General features: G+C 67.1%; 2 protein-coding genes across 2 annotated transcripts; both read left to right on the top strand.

Annotated features, from left to right (window-relative positions):
* Positions 1 to 2,348: 2,348 nt before the first annotated feature.
* LOC148591402 (G protein-activated inward rectifier potassium channel 3-like) lies at positions 2,349 to 4,588 on the top strand. Its single transcript, XM_088537646.1, has 2 exons — positions 2,349 to 3,264; positions 4,284 to 4,588. Exons 1-2 carry the CDS (start codon positions 2,367 to 2,369, stop codon positions 4,586 to 4,588), a joined length of 1,203 nt encoding a protein of 400 aa, XP_088393772.1. The 5' UTR covers positions 2,349 to 2,366.
* A 3,037-nt stretch (positions 4,589 to 7,625) lies between these two features.
* On the top strand, positions 7,626 to 18,977 carry LOC104570246 (potassium inwardly rectifying channel subfamily J member 9). Its single transcript, XM_088537644.1, has 23 exons — positions 7,626 to 7,720; positions 9,783 to 9,887; positions 9,974 to 10,033; positions 10,192 to 10,395; positions 10,574 to 10,687; positions 10,962 to 11,096; positions 11,169 to 11,286; positions 11,711 to 11,979; positions 12,444 to 12,642; positions 13,177 to 13,286; positions 13,373 to 13,507; positions 13,588 to 13,777; positions 14,278 to 14,453; positions 14,537 to 14,673; positions 15,472 to 15,622; positions 16,128 to 16,296; positions 16,379 to 16,533; positions 16,618 to 16,741; positions 17,192 to 17,337; positions 17,836 to 17,966; positions 18,064 to 18,165; positions 18,234 to 18,325; positions 18,753 to 18,977. Exons 1-23 carry the CDS (start codon positions 7,709 to 7,711, stop codon positions 18,779 to 18,781), a joined length of 3,063 nt encoding a protein of 1,020 aa, XP_088393770.1. The 5' UTR covers positions 7,626 to 7,708; the 3' UTR covers positions 18,782 to 18,977.

The following is an 18,977-nucleotide window of genomic DNA, read 5'->3' as shown; positions in this document are numbered from 1 at the left end:
CTTTGTCCGCCCGGGTCGCCGGGGCGGAGCCGGGGCCGCACAGGCCCCGCCCCTCAGCCCCTCCCCCCGGGCCGGGCTGGTGAGCGGGGAGCCCGGGCTACTGGAGGGGAGCGCCGGGCTAGTGATGGGGCAGCCCTGGCTAATGATGGTGGAGCCGGGAGCACCTAGGAGGAGCCTTGGCTAACAGGGGGGAAGCCCTGGCTAGCGATGGGGAACCTTGGCTAGGAATGGGGGAGCTCTGGATCTTGATGGAGTTGCCCTGGCTAGCAGTGGGGGCATTCTGGCTACTGATGGGGGAGGCTGGAAAACAATGAGGGAGGTCTGGCTAGCAAAAAGGAAGCCCTGGCTAGTGATGAAGGAGTCACAGCATCAGCAGAGGAGCTCGGGCTACTGATGGAGGAGGCTGGCTAACAGTGGTCAGTGTTGGCTAGCAATGGGGAAGCCCTGGCTAGCAATGGGGTAGCCCATTAGGGGTGAGGGGGCTGTGGCTAGTGATGTGGAAGCCCTGGCTAGCAACAGGGTGGGGGTGACTAGTGACAGAGGAGCCGTGACTACCAAAGAGGTACCTGGGCTAGTGGTGAGAGCAGGACCTTCCCCATGTGGGTGGGATCCCCGGGGCTGCTGCCAAACCACGGTGCCCCGTGTCACCCACGCGTGTGTCCCCAGTGTGCTGGTGTCACCTGCACGGGTGTCCCCCCCCAGTGCGCCTATGTCACCCGCGTACCTGTCATCGTTGTGCCTGTGTCACACGTGTGTGCAACCCTGGGGACAGCCCTTTCTAGGCCACGCTGTTCCCGCGGTGCCAGCGCATGGATGTGGGACACCTGGAAACGCGCCCTGTCCCTGTCCCCGGGCGGTGGCGTCCGCTGGACTTGGCGTGGGACCCAGGTGTCTGGGCACATGTGCAGGCGGGTGACACGTGCGCGTGCAAGGGGGCGGCCCTAGCGTGTGCTCTGTGTGCGAGACCCCCGTGTCACCCGCTGTGTCACCCCCATGTGACGCGTGTGGCGGGACACATGTGTGTGCCCAGGTGTGATACGTGTGTGCCCCCCTGCCGGGTGCTGGTCCCGCTCCAGGGCTGGATGCCTGGGAGACCAACTCGGTACCGCTGAAGGGGGGGCCGGGGCTGGTACCGGGGGGGGGTCTGGACCAGTACCGGGCAGGGGGGGGCGCCCGAGATGGTGGAGTCCGGGTCGGTCCGGGGAGGTCCAGGTCGGTACCGGGTCAGTACCAGAGGTATCCGGGCCAGCACTGGTAGGGCCCAAGCTAGTGCTGGGGGACCCGGGTCAGTACCAAGGGTGGCTGGATCGGTACCGGGAGTGGCCGGGTTGGTGTCGGTTGTGGTCGGGTTGGTATCGGGGGTGGCCGGTACCGAAGGTGGCCGGATCGGTACCGGGGGTGGCCGGTGCCGGGGGTGGCCGGTGCCGGGGGCGGGCGCTGCTCAGTATTTTTAGCCGAGCCGTTCCCGGTGCGCAGCCGTTGCCGTGGGAACGGCGGAGCGGGGCCGCCGGGAAAGGCCGGTCCCGGCGCCGCGCCGGGGGCGACCGGACCGAACCGAACGGAGCCGGACCGAAAGGAGCCGAACCGACCCGAGCGGCGCCGACCGGGACCGCGCCCCGCCGGGCTTGGATCCTCCCCAGGCGGCCGAAGCGGGGCCGAAGCGGGGCCGGGTGCCCGGGCGCGCTGCGCCATGAGCGCGGCGGGCGCGGGGAGGGCGCCCCGGGAGCGCGCGGGGCAGAGGCGGCCGCGGGGCGCTCGGTGAGTGCGGGGCGGGGGGGGGGCGGCCCCGGGGGGGGGACCCACCGCTCGCTCCCCCCGCTCCTTTCCCCGCCCCTCCCACGCCCCCCCCCCGTCCTTCTCCCCCCGGGGGGTCTCTGCCCCCCAACCCCTCCTCCCCCCAAGTTTCCCTTCCCGACTCCTGCACGGAGCAGGTCGGGGCGGGGGGCACTGGTAGAGGTTCCCCCCATCCTGTCCCCTACATCGGTAGCCCTAGGGGGGGCACCCACGCGTGTCCCCACAAACACCCGAGGGGCTCCCTCAACTCCATTCAGGGGATCCTCTCCCCCATCCCTCCTTGTTCTGCCCCACAGCGGTGGCAGTGACAGGGCTGCCCTGGGGGGGCCCTCCCCAAGCCATGGGGTTGGGGGTGCCCCATGACAGGGTGCTGGGGGGTCCCCAGGGCCCCCTACTCCCTATTTCTGGACTCGTGACCACGCCAAGTGCACCCAAGCGCCCATGCTCCTATGTCCCATGCGTGCCACTCTGGTGCCACCACTTGACACCCTCCGGTGCCACCACCTGTCCCCTGGTGCCACCACTTGTTCCCAGTGCCACTGCTCACGCCTGCAGGCTCTGAGGGCGCTGCCATGGCGCAGGACAACGCGGCGTTCTCCACCGTGCCCGAGACACCGGGCAGCGAGGCTGGGCCGCCCCTCCTGGTGCCCGTCCGGCGCCCCGGGGCCGCGGGCCGCCGGCGCCAGCGCTACGTGGAGAAGGACGGCAAGTGCAATGTGCAGCACGGCAACGTGCGCGAGACCTACCGCTACCTCACCGACATCTTCACCACCTTGGTGGACCTCAAGTGGCGCTTCAGCCTCCTCGTCTTCATCCTGGCCTACGCCGTCACCTGGCTCTTCTTCGGCCTCATCTGGTGGTTCATCGCCTACAGTCGCGGCGACCTGGACCACCTGGAGGACCACACATGGACACCGTGCGTCAACAACCTCAATGGCTTCGTCTCGGCCTTCCTCTTCTCCATCGAGACAGAGACGACCATCGGCTACGGCCACCGCGTCATCACGGACCAGTGCCCCGAGGGCATCGTGCTGCTGCTGCTCCAGGCCATCCTGGGCTCCATGGTGAACGCCTTCATGGTGGGCTGCATGTTCGTGAAAATCTCGCAGCCCAACAAGCGGGCCGAGACACTCGTGTTCTCCTCGCACGCCGTGGTGTCGCTGCGCGACGAGCGCCTCTGCCTCATGTTCCGCGTGGGCGACCTGCGCGACTCGCACATCGTCGAGGCCTCCATCCGCGCCAAACTCATCCGTTCCAAGCAGACGCAGGAGGGCGAGTTCATCCCGCTCGACCAGACCGACCTGAGCGTGGGCTTCGAGACGGGTGACGACCGCCTCTTCCTCGTCTCGCCCCTCATCATCAGCCACGAGATCGACGAGCGCAGCCCCTTCTGGGACGTGTCGCGGCAGCAGCTCGAGAAGGACGACTTCGAGATCGTCGTTATCCTCGAGGGCATGGTGGAGGCCACGGGTAAGCAGGGGGCCTTGGGGACACCCCCCTGCCCGCCCTGGACCCCATCGTGATTCTGCCTGGTCCTGCCAAACCCGATGCCCTGGGTGCCCCTCCCCAGTGTCAACCTATGGCAGGACCAGGTGGTCCCGGCCACCTCCTTTCCCCCCATCCCATGGGAAGCTTCCGCCTGTCCCTGCTGGGAGCTCAGTCCGATGACAGTGACGTCCCCTGCTCACTGGGGCTGGTGGCATCGAGGACCTTGGGGGAGCAAGGGGCGGGTTATGGGCTGGCTCAGCCCCACAAGACACCTGGACCCCTCTCCGGGATGGCACTTGTGGGTGCTGGGATGGATGTGGGTGATGCTCCCGTGCCTCAGTTTCCCCATTGATACCAGCAGGGTAGCACAGACTTTAAGTAAGGGAGGTTATTGCAGATGTCCCCAGGTTGGAGTTGGGGTGACCTGGGTGCTGCAGGGACCCACAGCTGGCACCTAGATTCTTCCTGGGCTCTGGGTGCCACACAGACACCCCCAGCTGGGATTGGGGTCCCCCCTGCTCCAAATGGGCTGGGGGTCCCCATGCCCCAGGTACCCCCCAGGCAGGACTGGGGTCTCCATCGTTGGGTGCCACAGAGAACCCCCCCCCCAGGTGGAATCGGGGTTCCCCACCAGGTGCCCTGCACTTGCTGTGTCCAGCCTAGGATGCTAATGGGGAAACTGAGGCACGGGGGTGGAAGCTGGGGCACAGAGGGGACATGGAGGGACGTGGGGCATGGGGGAAGGCAAATGAGGCTGGGAGGAGAAACTGAGGCACAAGGGGACATGGGATGACATGGAGCACATGGGGACATGGGAGATGGGGGGACACGGGAGGTGGAAACAGGCCTGGTGGGGGAAACAGACATGGAGGGACATGGGACACAGAGGGGACATGGGAAACTGAGGCCAGGGAGGGGAAACTGAGGCAGGGAAGGACCTGTGACACGGCGGGGAAGGGGCGCCCCGCGGTGGGGGTGTTTCCCGGTGTCCCCCGGCGCAGGGATGACGTGCCAGGCGCGGAGCTCCTACCTGGTGGACGAGGTGCTGTGGGGCCACCGCTTCACGTCGGTGCTGAGCCTCGAGGACGGCTTCTACGAGGTGGACTACGGCAGCTTCCACCACACGTTCGAGGTGCCCACGCCGAGCTGCAGCGCGCGGGAGCTGGCGGCGGCGCCCGCCCCGCCGGGCCCCCCCGGCGGCGCCCACGGGCAGCGGCGGCCCCAGCGCGACGGTCCCGCCCGGGTGGCCGCGGGGGACAAGGAGCGCAACGGGGCGCTGGCCGCCGAGGGACGCCCGGGAGCGTGAGGGGGCCCGGGGGGCGTTTCCTTCCCCCTGCTTTTAATAAAACACCCCGATTCGGAGCTCTGTGCTTTCCCGGACGCCTGGGCCCCTGTCCCCGTTACGTCCCCCTCACCCCGGGCCACCCGCCCCCTCCCCATCCCCCTCCTTGTCCCCGGCCCCCCCGAGTCCAGCGGAACGTGGTGGGGAACAGGACGGGGCGGAACCGCACGGGAGGCCCCGCCCACAAGCCCCGCCCACAAGCCCCGCCCCGGCTGACCCCACCCACAAGACCCCGCCCCCATTGGCCCCGCCCCCTCCCTGTCCCGTCCCGGCGCGTTGCCCGCGCGCGTCGCGGTGCCGGTGGGGGGGGTGTCACCCCCCTATCCCCCCCCGTGTCGCCGCCCACGGGCGCGTCTGCGCCCACGTGTGTTCGTGGCGAGAGGAGCCTCGGAGCGGGAGGCGGGAAGGGGCCGGACGCCTGGGCCCCCCGCGGGGTCCGGCACGCGGCGTCATCTGTTTGCTCAGCTTGGGGACAGCGGGGGCCGGGCGGGGGCGGCCCGAGCAGAGCCCCCCCCGCGGGGAGCGGCCGCGTCCCCTTCCTGACCGCCCCCCCCGCCGGGCTGGGGGCGCTGCGGCTGCCGCGAGAACCGGGCTGTACCGGGATGAACTGGGCTGTACTGGGGTGAACTGGGCTGCACTGGGCTCTGTTGGGCTGTACTGGGATGTACTGGGCTGTACCGGGATGAACTGGGCTGTACTGGGCTGTACCGGGCTGTACCGGGATGAACTGGGCTGTACTGGGGTGAACTGGGCTGCACTGGGCTCTGTTGGGCTGTACTGGGATGTACTGGGATGTACTGGGATGAACTGGGCTGTACTGGGGTGAACTGGGCTGTACTGGGCTGTACCGGGCTGTACCGGGATGAACTGGGCTGTACTGGGATGTACTGGGCTGCACTGGGCTCCGTTGGGCTGTACTGGGATGTACTGGGCTGTACTGGGATGTACTGGGCTGCACTGGGCTCTGTTGGGCTGTACTGGGTTCGTTTGGTTGTACTGGGTGGCTCTGGGTTGTATTTGGTTGTACTGGGTGGCACTGTCATGGCCACCCAGCTGGGTGAGGGGAGCGCACTGGGACACACTGTGGGGCACTGGGGCACCCGGGGGATGCACTGGGTTGTACTGGGATGCACAGGGAAGGGGCGCGCTGGGATGCACTGGGATACGCTGGGATACGCTGGGTTGTACTGGGATGCACAGGGAAGGGGTGTGCTGGGATGCACTGGGTTGTACTGGGATGCACTGGGATACGCTGGGTTGTACTGGGATGCACAGGGAAGGGGTGCGCTGGGATGCACTGGGTTGTACTGGGATGCACTGGGATACGCTGGGTTGTACTGGGATGCACAGGGAAGGGGTGCACTGGGATGCACTGGGTTGTACTGGGATGCACTGGGATGCACCGGGATACACTGGGTTGTACTGGGATACACTGGGTTGTACTGGGATGCACTGGGATGCACCGGGATACACTGGGTTGCACTGGGATACACTGGGATACACTGGGATACACTGGGTTGTACTGGGATGCACTGGGTTGTACTGGGATGTACTGGGATGCACCGGGATACACTGGGATACACTGGGATGCACTGGGTTGTACTGGGATACACTGGGTTGTACCGGGCAGCCCCCTCCCCCCTCCCCCGCCCTCTGGCCGCCCTTGAGCGCCCGGCGGCGGTTGCCATGGAAACGGAGCGGCAGGGGGCGGGGCGGGGAGCGAGGGGGCAGGAGGGAGGCCCGGGGAGCTCGGGGGGGGGCGGGGCTTGGGGACAAGGGAGGGGGCGGGATGGGGACACTGGGGGGCTATGGGGCAGGATGGGGACCCTGCGGGGCTGGGGGCTGTGGGGCAGAATGGGGGGCACTGGCGGGGGGCTATGAGGTCTATGGGGCAGGATGGGGACACTGGGCTCTTGCGTGGGAGCTGCCGGCTCCGGGCCCAGCTGTGGCCGTGGGCACAACATGGGCACAGCCGCAGCCTTGGGCACAGTGTCAAGTACAACCTCGGGCACAGCCGCAGTGCCGGGCACAGCGACACCTCTGGGCACAGCCAGCCCTGGCACAGCCAGCCCTGGGCACATTCGGTCCCCAGGCACATCCGGCTCAGGGACAGCCAGACACCCTTGGGCACAGCCGGACAGTGTCCCTGGGCACAATGTCCCTGGGCACAGGCAGACACCCTGGGTACAGGCGTCCCTAGGCACAGGCGTCCCTGGGCACAGCCACATCCGGCGGCCGTGGCCTTTCCCCTGGGCTAATTTTAGCCCGTTTATGTCCCCGTTGGCTCCTCAGTGGCACGAGTGTCCCCATCTGGCAGCCCCTGCCCCGGGACCGGCATGCGGGGAGCGAAGGGCTGATGGACTGGGAATGCGGGGGGGGCCAGCAGGGATACCCCATGGGGATACCCCATCCCCAGCCATGTGGGGCCCAGCTGTCTGGCTGCCCCCCGGGTCACTCCCTCAACGTGGGGGGCCCGGACACCTGGGCCCCTGCGGGGGGCAGCACAGGCCCCCCCCCACACACACCCGGGCTCCCGGGACCCCCCCAGCCTCGGACGCCTGGGCCCCCTGGCTGCCTATAAAGGCTGGGGGATGTGGGTGTCTTCAGCACATGTGGAGGTGCCTGGTGACATCCCCCCCCCCGAGCCCCCGGGTGGGGACAGGGTTCCCCAGACCCTCTTGCCCCCGCGTGGGGGGTGGAGGGAGGCACCTGGATGAGGGGGTCCAGGGTAGGGACCCAGACAGGGGGTCCGGGTCTGGATGTGACCGATGGCACCGGGGGGGTGTCCGGAAGAGGGGGACAACGGTGAATGGATCGGGATCTGGACAGGGCGGGGGGGGCGCGGATCTGGGGGGGACGGGAGGGACCGGGGGCTCCGGGACAGCGCGGAGGGGGGGACGGGGGGGCCCATCCGGGCCAGGGGCTCCGGGGCCGGTCGAAAGCGCCGGGGGCGGCGCGGGGGGAGCGGCCCGTGGGGGGGGGCGCGGGGGGGGCCGGGCCGGGCGGGGCCGCGCGAGGGTTTTTCTCCGGCGCCGCCGCCGCCGTCCCCGAGTGCCCCGGGCCGGGAGCAGCGACGGCGCCGCCATGGGCAAAGGGGTGAGTAGGGGGCGGCCCCCCCGCGGCTCCCCCCGCACCCGCCCCCCGACGGCCACCCACGGCCGCCCGGCGTCATCCACCCCCTCGGGGCACCCTCGCTGCCCCCCACCCCCTCGGGGCACCGTTTCGTCCCCTCCAGCAGCGACACCCACCCATGGGGTGGGGGGAGGCGGCAGCCCCGCGATACCCTCCCGCTGCCACGTCGAGAGTCCCCGTTGTCACCTCGAGAGTTCCCGTCGCCACCTCGAGGGTCCCCGTTGTCACCTCGAGGGTCCCCGCTGTCACCTCGAGGGTCCCTGCTGCCACCCCCTGTGTCTCCCGGTTCCCTCTCGCTGCCACCACCGTGTCCTGCTGCCACTTCTTACTGCCACCCACCGCGTCCCACTGCCCGAACCCCCCCCGCCGCTTCCCTCGTCCCGCCGCGGACCCGAGGGAGCCCAGGCGTCCGGGGAACGGCTTGGGCGGGGGGGGGGGACACAGACACCCCCTCGCCACGTCCCCGTCCCCTCCCGTCGGGGCAGCGAGCTAGCGGGAACCCGCTCGCCCGGACGCCTGGGTCCCTTTCCCAGCTGCGGGCGGCGCAGGGCCGGGGCTGGCCGCGCTGCCCGGACGCCTGGGTCCCCCCACTTAGGGGAGGGGAAGGCAAAGTGGGGGGGGGGACGGGGGGACTAGTGCCCGAGCTCCTGAACGCGGTGCCCCCCCCGCCCCCAGCCCCACGCGTGGCCAAAGTTTTCCCACAGGGGGAAACTGAGGCACGGGAAGGGGGCGGGGCACCGCCGAGGGGCCCAGGCATCCGGGCGGCCCCCCCGCGCCGAGCGTGACCCACCTGCAGGCGGGCCCGGCCCGCGCGTGTCCCCGCTGGGACGTGGCCCCGTGCCCGGTCCCCAGAGCCATGGGAACGGGCGGGGGGGGGCCGGGGCTGGCGCCTCTCCCGGCCCCCCCCGCATCTGCCCCCGCAGCCCCCCCCGCAAAGGGGACCAACCCGGGAAGGGGGAGCGTTTCCCCCCGGTGCGTCCCCATCCCTAAATGACAACCCCTCGAATCCCCTAAACTGTTTTTTTTGGGAGGGGGACATAAAGTGGAGTGACCCCCCCCCGGGACACTCCTGTCCCCTGTTGGGGGGCTGGTAGCAGAACTTGCCCCAAACTGTCACCTCTCCCCCCCACCCGCTCCGGCGCTGCAGGCAGGTTGGGGACGGTCTCCCCTTGTCCCCTGCCTTGTCCCCCCGCCGCAGCCCCCGCGCGGTAACACGACCCCTTTGCTCCCAGCAGTTGTTCTTGGCACCGGGGACATTTTCCATGACAGCATCAGGCCAGGGCCGTCCCCGGCCCCCCGCCAGCCCCACGCAGGGGGGCGGCCGCGGGCCCCCCCTCCCGCCGCCGCCGTGCGCCAGCCGCGGGGACGTGTCACCGGCCGTGCCAGCGCGGTCCCCCGCGGCGCCCGGCCTCCCCTGCCGAGGCCAGCTGGCGCTGAGGGGACAAGGGGGGCCTGGCAGGGGGGCCCGGAGGGGTGATGGAGGTGGGGGGGGGTGATGCTGGCACTGTCCCCTGCCTGCGGTGCCACCCCTGTTCCCGTCCTGCCGACTGTGCCGTGGGTTGTGGGTGCCCGTTTCCTGCTGGCAATGGCATCCTCATGCCCCTGGTGACACCCCTGGCACTGGTGACACCCCTACTCAAGGTGACGTCTGTGTCCAAAATGATGCCCCCACCTGCGCTGACACTTCGGTACCGTGCCAGCCCGCGGTGACACCCATGCTCATGGTGACACCATTGGCCTGCGGTGATGTCCGTGCCCATGGTGACCTCCATGTGTACAGTGATGCTTCGCACAGTGATGGTGTCACAGCATGGCTGCTGGTGTCATCCGTACCCAAGGGGACACTGCCATGGGGACATCGTGTGCTGGCAGTGACCCCTTGCCCACCGCGATGGCCGTGCCATATTGCTGGTGGTGATGCCATGCCCATGGTGATACCCATGCCTGCAATGACACCGCTGGCAGTGACCCCATGGGGTGCCCATCTTGACACCATGCCCATGGTGACACTGAGGTGACACTGCAGGCTGGCCGGGAATACTCGCCCGCAGCCACCACCTCGGAGAATGGGGGCGGCAAGAGGAAGCAGAAGGAGAAGGAGCTGGATGAGCTGAAGAAGGAGGTGAACCTGGTAAGGACAGTGACACAGGGACTGACGGGCATGGGTGGCACCCCTCTGTGGGCTGCTGTGACGCCAGGGTCCTCGTCCCCACACAGGACGACCACAAACTGTCTCTGGATGAGCTGGGCAGGAAGTACCAGGTGGATCTGTCCAGGGTGAGATGTTCTGCTGTGTCCCCCTGCCTAGCGGGGCCACCGTGTCCCCTCCCCGGCCACCCTGCACCTCCTGGTCACCCACCCTGTTCCACCTCTGCACTCCCTGCTCCCGATCCCACCCTGGTGGCATGAGACCATCAAAGTGTTCTCCCTGGCAGGGCCTGACGAGCGCGCGGGCGGCCGAGATCCTGGCGCAGGACGGTCCCAACGCGCTGACGCCGCCACCCACCACCCCCGAGTGGGTCAAGTTCTGCCGCCAGCTCTTCGGTGGTTTCTCCATCCTGCTCTGGATCGGTGCCATCCTCTGCTTCCTGGCCTACGGCATCCAGGCCGCCATGGAGGATGAACCCTCCAATGACAACGTGAGGCCACCACCGGCCCATGGGAACAGCCTGGGGACGTGGGTGGCACGGACATGGCTGGGGGATGGACATCATGGGGGCCCTGCCAGAGCTGCAGGGGACATGGGCACCATGGGGACCAGCTGGCATAGGTGGGACGTGTGACAAGGACACTCTGACATGTCACCTCTGTCGCCAGCTCTACCTGGGGGTGGTGCTGGCCGCTGTTGTCATCGTCACCGGCTGCTTCTCCTACTACCAAGAGGCCAAAAGCTCCAAGATCATGGACTCCTTCAAGAACATGGTGCCCCAGGTGGGATCCGTGGGTGCCCCGAGTGGGTGCTACCCCCTTACACCACCATGGCATCCGGGGCCCTCATGGGTGCCCCATTCGGTGGCTTCCCTAATGTCTCATATTCTTGGGGAGCGGGGGTGCCGTGGGGATGGCACAACCTGAGAGGAGGGCATGGCGTTGGGAGGGGACACCCGGCACCCCATGGCATTGGGAGGGGACACCTGGCACCCATGGCACGTGTGGGGGGGTGCCCATGCTGCCCCCTGACGCCCTCCCGTCGCCGCGGGGGCAGCAAGCGCTCGTGATTCGGGAGGGCGAGAAGATCCAGATCAACGCGGAGAACGTGGTGGTGGGCGACCTGGTGGAGGTGAAGGGCGGCGACCGCGTGCCCGCCGACATGCGCATCATCTCCTCACACGGCTGTAAGGTGAGGAGGTGGCACCACCGGGGGGGACGGGGACACGCGCAGGACCTCACGGCCCCATGCCCGTGGCGCCAGGTCGATAACTCGTCGCTGACGGGCGAGTCGGAGCCGCAGACCCGCTCGCCTGAGTTCACCCACGAGAACCCGCTGGAGACCCGCAACATCTGCTTCTTCTCCACCAACTGCGTCGAGGGTGAGTGTCTCCAGTGCCCTGGCTATGGGCATGTGTCCCCAGTGTCCCCTGAGCTCCTGGGAGAGCTCCGGCACCTGACATGGGCACATCAGTTGAGTCTCCTCGTGTCCCAGCGGCTCCTGGGTGCCCTCATGGAATGAGTGTCCCCTGTGAGTGTCCCTGGGCAAACAGGAATTTGGTGGCCCCTGTGTGGTGCCCTCAGTTCGCTCAGGGTCTAAAGTGGGCACGTGGCCCAATGTCCCCTGGGTGTTCCTGATGTCCCCTGGATGTCGCCAATGTCCCTTGGTTGGGCAAATGTCCGCAGTGCCCTTGGTCTTCCCTCACAGATGGGTGTCCCCAACCTCCCCCCGGTGGGGTGGGTGCCCCCTTGAGCCCCGGCACCCGTCGGGGCCGTGTGACCCCCCGTGCCGTCCCCTGCCCCCAGGCACAGCGCGGGGCATCGTCATCTCCACGGGGGACCGCACGGTGATGGGGCGCATCGCGTCGCTGGCCTCGGGGCTCGAGGTGGGCCGCACGCCCATCGCCATGGAGATCGAGCACTTCATCCGCCTCATCACCGGCGTCGCCGTCTTCCTCGGCCTCTCCTTCTTCATCCTCTCGCTCATCCTGGGCTACACGTGGCTCGAGGCCGTCATCTTCCTCATTGGCATCATCGTGGCCAACGTGCCCGAGGGGCTGCTGGCCACCGTCACTGTGCGTGAGGGGGGCACAGGGAGGTGGGGGGTGCTATGGAAGAACATAGAGGGGTTGGAGGGGCTAGGATAGGGTGCTGTGAGGGCAATGGGGAGCTATGGGTGCAATGGGGAGCCTAGGATGGGTACAATGGGTGCTGTGGGTGCTGCGGCTGCCATGGGGGCCGAGGAGGCTAGGATAGGGTGAAATGGGTGCAGCGGGAGGCTAGGAGGTCTAGAATAGGGTGCTGTGGGTGCAAGAGGAGCTGTGGATGCCATGGGAGGCTGAGGGGGCTAGAATAGGGTGCAGCGGGTAGTGTGGGTGCAGTGGGGGTCTGTGGGTCCCAGTCCTGGTGCACCAAGACATTGAGACCCAAGGGTTCAACAAGGAGCACCCCAGCGTGTCCACATCCTAGGGGCACCCAAGGTGGGGGTCATCACCACGGGGTGCCATGGGGCCCGTCACGACCCCTGGCTGCCCCCCAGGTGTGCCTGACGCTGACGGCCAAGCGCATGGCCCGCAAGAACTGCCTGGTGAAGAACCTGGAGGCCGTGGAGACGCTGGGCTCCACCTCCACCATCTGCTCCGACAAGACGGGCACCCTCACGCAGAACCGCATGACCGTGGCCCACATGTGGTTCGACAACCAGATCCACGAGGCCGACACCACCGAGGACCAGTCGGGTGGGTGGCCACCCCCCAAGTTGTTCCCTCGCGTCCTGGGTGCACCCTTGGGATGAGCATCCCCTTCCCTTGGGCAATCTGAGCCCTGGACACCCTCTTCCTTGGTCCTGCCCCCAATATCCCTTCCCCGGTGCCCCCATCCCTCAGTAATTTCCTTCTCCTGGGGTCTCATTTCCCTTGGGCACCCTGATTCCTGGGCATCCCCTTCCTGGCTCCTGCACCTAGATGCCACTTCCCTGGCACCTCCATCAATGGTGCTCCCTTCACCCAGGCTCCCCGTCCCTTGGGTGCTCTCAGCACATCCCAGCTTGTTCCTGCACCCGAGTGTCACTTCCCTGGCATCCAGGCCCCTGGGTATCTCCTTGTCCCAGGCTCTCCTTGCTGTGGCCACCCAGATGCCCTTCCCAGGGGCATCGTGTCCCCAAGGGCACTCCCTTCCCCTGGGCACCTCCTCGAGCCACTTGTCCAAGCTGTCCCAGCCAGAGGAGTTGGGGACACTGCAGTGGCACTGATGTGGACAAGGACATCCTGCAGGTGCCACCTTCGACAAGCGCTCGCCCACCTGGGCAGCCCTGGCACGCATCGCCGGGCTCTGCAACCGCGCCGTCTTCAAACCGGGCCAGGAGAACATCTCCATCTCCAAGGTAAGGTGCCCGTGTTCCCCTCTCCCCGTGCCCGCTGGGCCCTGTGGCGCCCGCGGCGGCACCCAGTGCCTCTGTCCTCGTGCCAGCGCGACACGGCGGGTGACGCGTCCGAGTCGGCGCTGCTCAAGTGCATCCAGCTCTCGTGCGGCTCCGTCAAGAAGATGCGGGACAAGAATCCCAAAGTCACCGAAATCCCCTTCAACTCCACCAACAAGTACCAGGTGATGGCGGGAGGAGTGGGGACAGCGCCAGGGAGGGGACACCGCAGAGCTGGTGCCAGCTGTGCCTGCTGTGCCCGCAGCTCTCCATCCACGAGCGGGAGGACGATCCGCAGGGATACCTGCTGGTGATGAAGGGCGCCCCGGAGCGCATCCTGGACCGCTGCAGCCGCATCCTGCTGCAGGGCCAGGAGGTGCCGCTGGACGAGGAGATGCGCGAGGCTTTCCAGAACGCCTACCTGGAGCTGGGTGGCCTGGGCGAGCGCGTCCTGGGTGAGGTGCCCGTGGGGAGCTGGGTGGCACAGGGGGCACCGCGGGGTGGGGACGTCGGGCACGGGGGACATAGGGACATGGAGGAATGAGGGCAGAGGGGTGTGGGGACATGGGCGCACAGGGAAGGTGGGGGATAGGGGACAGGAGGGGCAGGGGACAAGGGAGCACGAAGACAAGGAGAAGAGAGGACATGGGGGTTGGGGACATGGGGGCTTGGGGACACAGAGGCCATGGCACACAGGAAGGAGGAGAGGGGATAGGGGACAGGGGACAAGTAGAATGGAGGACATGGGGCATGGGGACACAGGGCAGCGGGACATGGGGTATGGGGACATGGAGGACAGGGGCCTGGAGGCCATCAGTGAATAGGGACAAGGTAGACAAGGCGCCAGGCACCTAAGAGGACATCTGACCATGGTGGAGCCCAAACAATGTGGGGGAAAGGGATCAGGAGGAGCCCATGGTTGCCTGCTGTGGTGTCACCTGCTGTCACCCACCAGGTTTCTGCCACCTCTGCCTGCCCCCGGACAAGTTCCCGCGAGGGTTTCGCTTCGACGCTGACGAGATCAACTTTCCCACAAGCGACCTGTGCTTCGTGGGGCTCATGTCCATGATTGACCCTCCCCGCGCTGCCGTGCCCGACGCCGTGGGCAAGTGCCGCAGCGCTGGCATCAAGGTACGGCCCCCTCGGGATGCCCCAACCCTGCCGGGGAAGGGCCCAGGTGTCCTGCTGCCCGCACGCCCCTCTCCATCCCCCAGGTGATCATGGTGACTGGGGACCACCCCATCACGGCCAAGGCCATCGCCAAGGGCGTGGGCATCATCTCAGAGGGCAACGAGACAGTGGAGGACATTGCTGCCCGCCTCAATATCCCCGTCAGCCAGGTCAACCCTCGGTAGGTTGTGGTGGGCGCAGGTGACACCGTGCGGCAAGGATGACACGACGAGGCTGGGTGCAGTGTGACGTGGCATGGTGTGGCTTTGCATGATGTGAGATGGCACAGGCTGCCATGGTCACAAGCTGGCACGGTGTGCCATGGCACAGCCCGTCACGGTGTGATGTGGCATAGCCTGACACCGGGACATGGCACAGGCTGGGACAGTGTAACCTGGCACAAGCCAACACGAGATGACCTGACACAGTCAGGCATGACGTGTCATGGCCTAGACCAACACAACATGACATGGCACAACCCAGCACGATGTGACATGACCCAGCTTGGCACAATATGCCACAGCCCAGCCTGGCACGTTGTAGCATGGTACAGGCCAACATGGGGTGACATGGCACAGCCTGGCAGGGTGCACCATGGCACAAACTGGCATGATGTGACACGGCACAGCCCAACATTGGTTGACATGGCCCAGTCCGGCACAATGTATCATGTCCCAACGCACATGGTACAACCCAACAGGGGGTGACATGTCCCAGTCTGTCACAGCACACATGGCCCAGCCTGTCACGGCATGGCCCAACGTGGGGTGACATGGCCCAGCCCAGCATGATGTGACACGTCCCAGCCTGGCACGATGCCCATGTCCCAGCCCAGCCTGGGGTGACGTGTCCCATCCCACCATGGCACTCACATCCCAGCCCATCACGGTGCTTACGCCCGTCCCAGGATGGAGTGACACGTGCCAGCCCGTGCCCCGCGTGCCTGGTGGGGCTGGCGGGCTGAGCGCGGTGCCCGCAGGGAGGCCAAGGCCTGCGTGGTGCACGGCTCCGACCTCAAGGACATGACGTCGGAGCAGCTCGACGAGATCCTGCGGAACCACACGGAGATCGTCTTCGCCCGCACGTCCCCCCAGCAGAAGCTCATCATCGTGGAGGGCTGCCAGCGCCAGGTGGGCACCGGGGACACCTGCACCCGCCACGGCCACCCCACCGGTGCCTCATGGTGACCTTTCCTTGTGCCTGGCACTGTCCCGTCCCCCTGCCCCACAATGCCCTGTGCCGTGTGCTTGGCACTGCCTTGTCCCTGTGCCCCGTGGTGCTCTGTCCCCTGTGCCTGGCACTGCCCTGTCCTCATGTCCCGTGGTGCCCCATCCCCTGTACCTGGCACTGCCTTGTCCCTGTGCCCCGTGGTGCTCTGTCCCCTGTGCCTGGCACAGCATCTTCCCCTGCCCCACAGCGCCCCATCCCTTGTGCCTGGCATTGCCCCATGTCCCACAGTGCCCTGTCCCTGGCACTGCCCTGTGCCCATGTTCCATAGTGTCCTGTCCCTTGTGCCTAGCGTTGCCCTGCCCCATGGTGCCCCGTCCCCTTTGCCTGTCATTGCCCTGTCACCATGTCCCTTGGTGTTCTGTCCCTTGTGCCCGGCATTTCCCTGTCCCCCCCATGCCATTCCAGGGTGCCATCGTGGCGGTGACGGGTGACGGCGTGAACGACTCGCCGGCGCTGAAGAAGGCCGACATTGGCATCGCCATGGGCATCGCGGGCTCCGACGTCTCCAAGCAGGCGGCCGACATGATCCTGCTCGATGACAACTTCGCCTCCATCGTCACCGGTGTAGAGGAAGGTGGGGGCTGCCACCACCCGTCCTAACCCGGTGACATCCCCGGGGTAGGAGGGGGACACCTGGTGACCCGCCACCCCCGCAGGACGCCTCATCTTTGACAACCTGAAGAAGTCCATCGCCTACACCCTGACCAGCAACATCCCCGAGATCACCCCCTTCCTCCTCTTCATCATCGCCAACATCCCCCTGCCCCTGGGCACTGTCACCATCCTCTGCATCGACCTGGGCACCGACATGGTGAGGTGGCAGGACACCACGGGGATCTAACGCGGACACGGCGGGGACACGGGGACACGATAGGGACACCCTCTGTCCCCCCAGGTCCCTGCCATCTCGCTGGCCTATGAGGCGGCCGAGAGTGACATCATGAAGCGGCAGCCCCGGAACCCCAAGACGGACAAGCTGGTCAATGAGCGCCTCATCAGCATGGCCTACGGGCAGATCGGTGAGCAACGCTCTGGGCGCCCACTGGTGACAGCCGGGCGCCCACTGGTGAAATCAGGGCACCTTCCCCCCGGGGACACCAGGGACAGCAGGTGGCACCTGAGGATCTGCTCGTGATACCAGGCAACCTCCTGGGACAAGTGATGTCCCCCTAGCTGGCCCCAGTGACACCAGAACACCTGCTGATGACCCCAAGGCCACCAAGTGGCTCCCCAGGACCTGCTGGGGACAGCAGGGCAACCCCCTGGAGAGGCCGAGGGCACAAATGGTGGCACTTTGAGCAACACCTTGTGAAAACAGGGCACCTGCTCATGATACCTGGGCACTCAATGGTGATGCCAGGGCGCCCACCGGTGAATCCAGAACGCCTTGTGGCACCTGGATCTGCGGTGCCCTGTCCCCACGTGCCCTGGCGGCTCCGGGCCGGGGCTGAGGTGCCTGGTGCCTGCAGGGATGATCCAGGCGCTGGGCGGCTTCTTCACCTACTTCGTGATCCTGGCGGAGAACGGCTTCCTGCCCTCCACGCTGGTGGGCATCCGCCTCGCCTGGGACGACCGCACCACCAACGACCTGGAGGACTCCTACGGGCAGGAGTGGGTGAGCGCTGCGCGGAGCCGTGCTGAGCCATGCCGTGCTGTGCTGAGTCATGCTGTGCCATGCTGAGTCATGCTGTGCCATGCTGAGTCATGCCATGCTGTGCTGAGTCATGCCATTCTATGCTGAGTCAGGTTGAGGCATGCCAAGGTCATGCTGTGCCATGCTGAGTCACGCCATGTTGTGCTGAGTCATGCTGTGCCATGAAAGTCATGCCATGCTGAGTCATGTTGAGCCATGTCAAGGTCATGCTGTGCCATGCTGAGTCATACCATGCTGTGCTGAGTCATGCCATTCTATGCTGAGTCAGGTAGAGGCATGCCAAGATCATGCTGTGCCATGCCATGAAGCATGGCAATGCCAAGTCATGCCAAGCCATTCTGAGTCATGCCATGCCACACTGAGACATGCGCTGCCATGTTGTGCCATGCCGAGTCATGCCATACGGGTCACGCCATGGGGTGGCCTCGCGGCGCTGACGTCCCTGCCGTGTCCCCGCAGACGTACGAGCAGCGCAAGGTGGTGGAGTTCACGTGCCACACGGCCTTCTTCGCCAGCATCGTCGTGGTGCAATGGGCCGACCTCATCATCTGCAAGACCCGTCGCAACTCGGTCTTCCAGCAGGGCATGAAGTGAGCGCGCCGGGAGGGTGGGCGTCCGCGTGGGGACAGCGGGGACGCTGCTGGGAGCGGGGGCTCCGGCGTGTCCCCAAGCGCTGCTGTCCCCCAGGAACAAGATCCTCATCTTCGGGCTGCTGGAGGAGACGGCGCTGGCCGCGTTCCTGTCCTACTGCCCGGGCATGGGGGTGGCGCTGCGCATGTACCCGCTCAAGTGAGTGTCCCCGGGGCCCCCGTGGCGTCCCCTGCTGCCCACGGTGACACTAACGCTGTCCCGCGCAGGGTCACTTGGTGGTTCTGCGCCTTCCCCTACAGCCTCCTCATCTTCGCCTACGACGAGGTGCGCAAGCTCATCCTGCGGCGCTACCCTGGCGGTGAGTGTCACCGTGACCCCCCCAGGGGACAACGTTCCCCCCCGCCAGCCCTCCTGGTGCCCCCCAGCATGGGCATTGCACCCCCGTAGGCTGGGGGCACCCAAAGGTGGGGGATGCCCATGAGGCTGGGGGTGCCCCCTGTGCATGGGGTACCCGATGGTGAGGGGGGGCACCCCAAGGGAATGGGGTGCACTCATGCAACAACCCCCCCCAGAATGGGAGGGGGGCACCCAGAGGGGCTGCAGGGGCACCCACAGGAGTGACTGAGGGGTAGGGGGGGCACCAGAGGGCTTTGGGGGCACCCAAGGAGGGGTGGGCAGCACCCATGGGAGGGGGGATGCCCAGGAAGGTGGGGAGGGTGGGGGGACATGTTGGGGGGCATCACCCTCATCCCAACCCCCGCCACTAACCTGAGCCCTTTCCCCAGGTTGGGTGGAGAAGGAGACCTACTACTAGGTGCCAACAGGGGCACCGGCACCCGGGGGTGCTGGGACCCCCCACTCCGATCGCTGCCCACGTCACCCTCTAACTGTGGCCCCGGTACTAACCCCAGGGCTGGCACTGCCGGCGAGGGGGGCTGTGTCCCATCCCTCTCCCCCCACCCAGGGCCCGCGGGGCCCAGGCGTCCGGCTCTGCCCCCAGCCTGATGCCC

This window comes from Tinamus guttatus, unplaced genomic scaffold, assembly GCF_059628265.1.
Source record: "Tinamus guttatus ecotype Peru unplaced genomic scaffold, ASM5962826v1 Tinamus_guttatus_pri_ptg000831l, whole genome shotgun sequence".
Taxonomy (NCBI): domain Eukaryota; kingdom Metazoa; phylum Chordata; class Aves; order Tinamiformes; family Tinamidae; genus Tinamus; species Tinamus guttatus.
The sequence above is the reverse complement of the archived record's forward strand: the minus strand, read 5'-3'. Positions and strand labels throughout refer to the sequence as shown.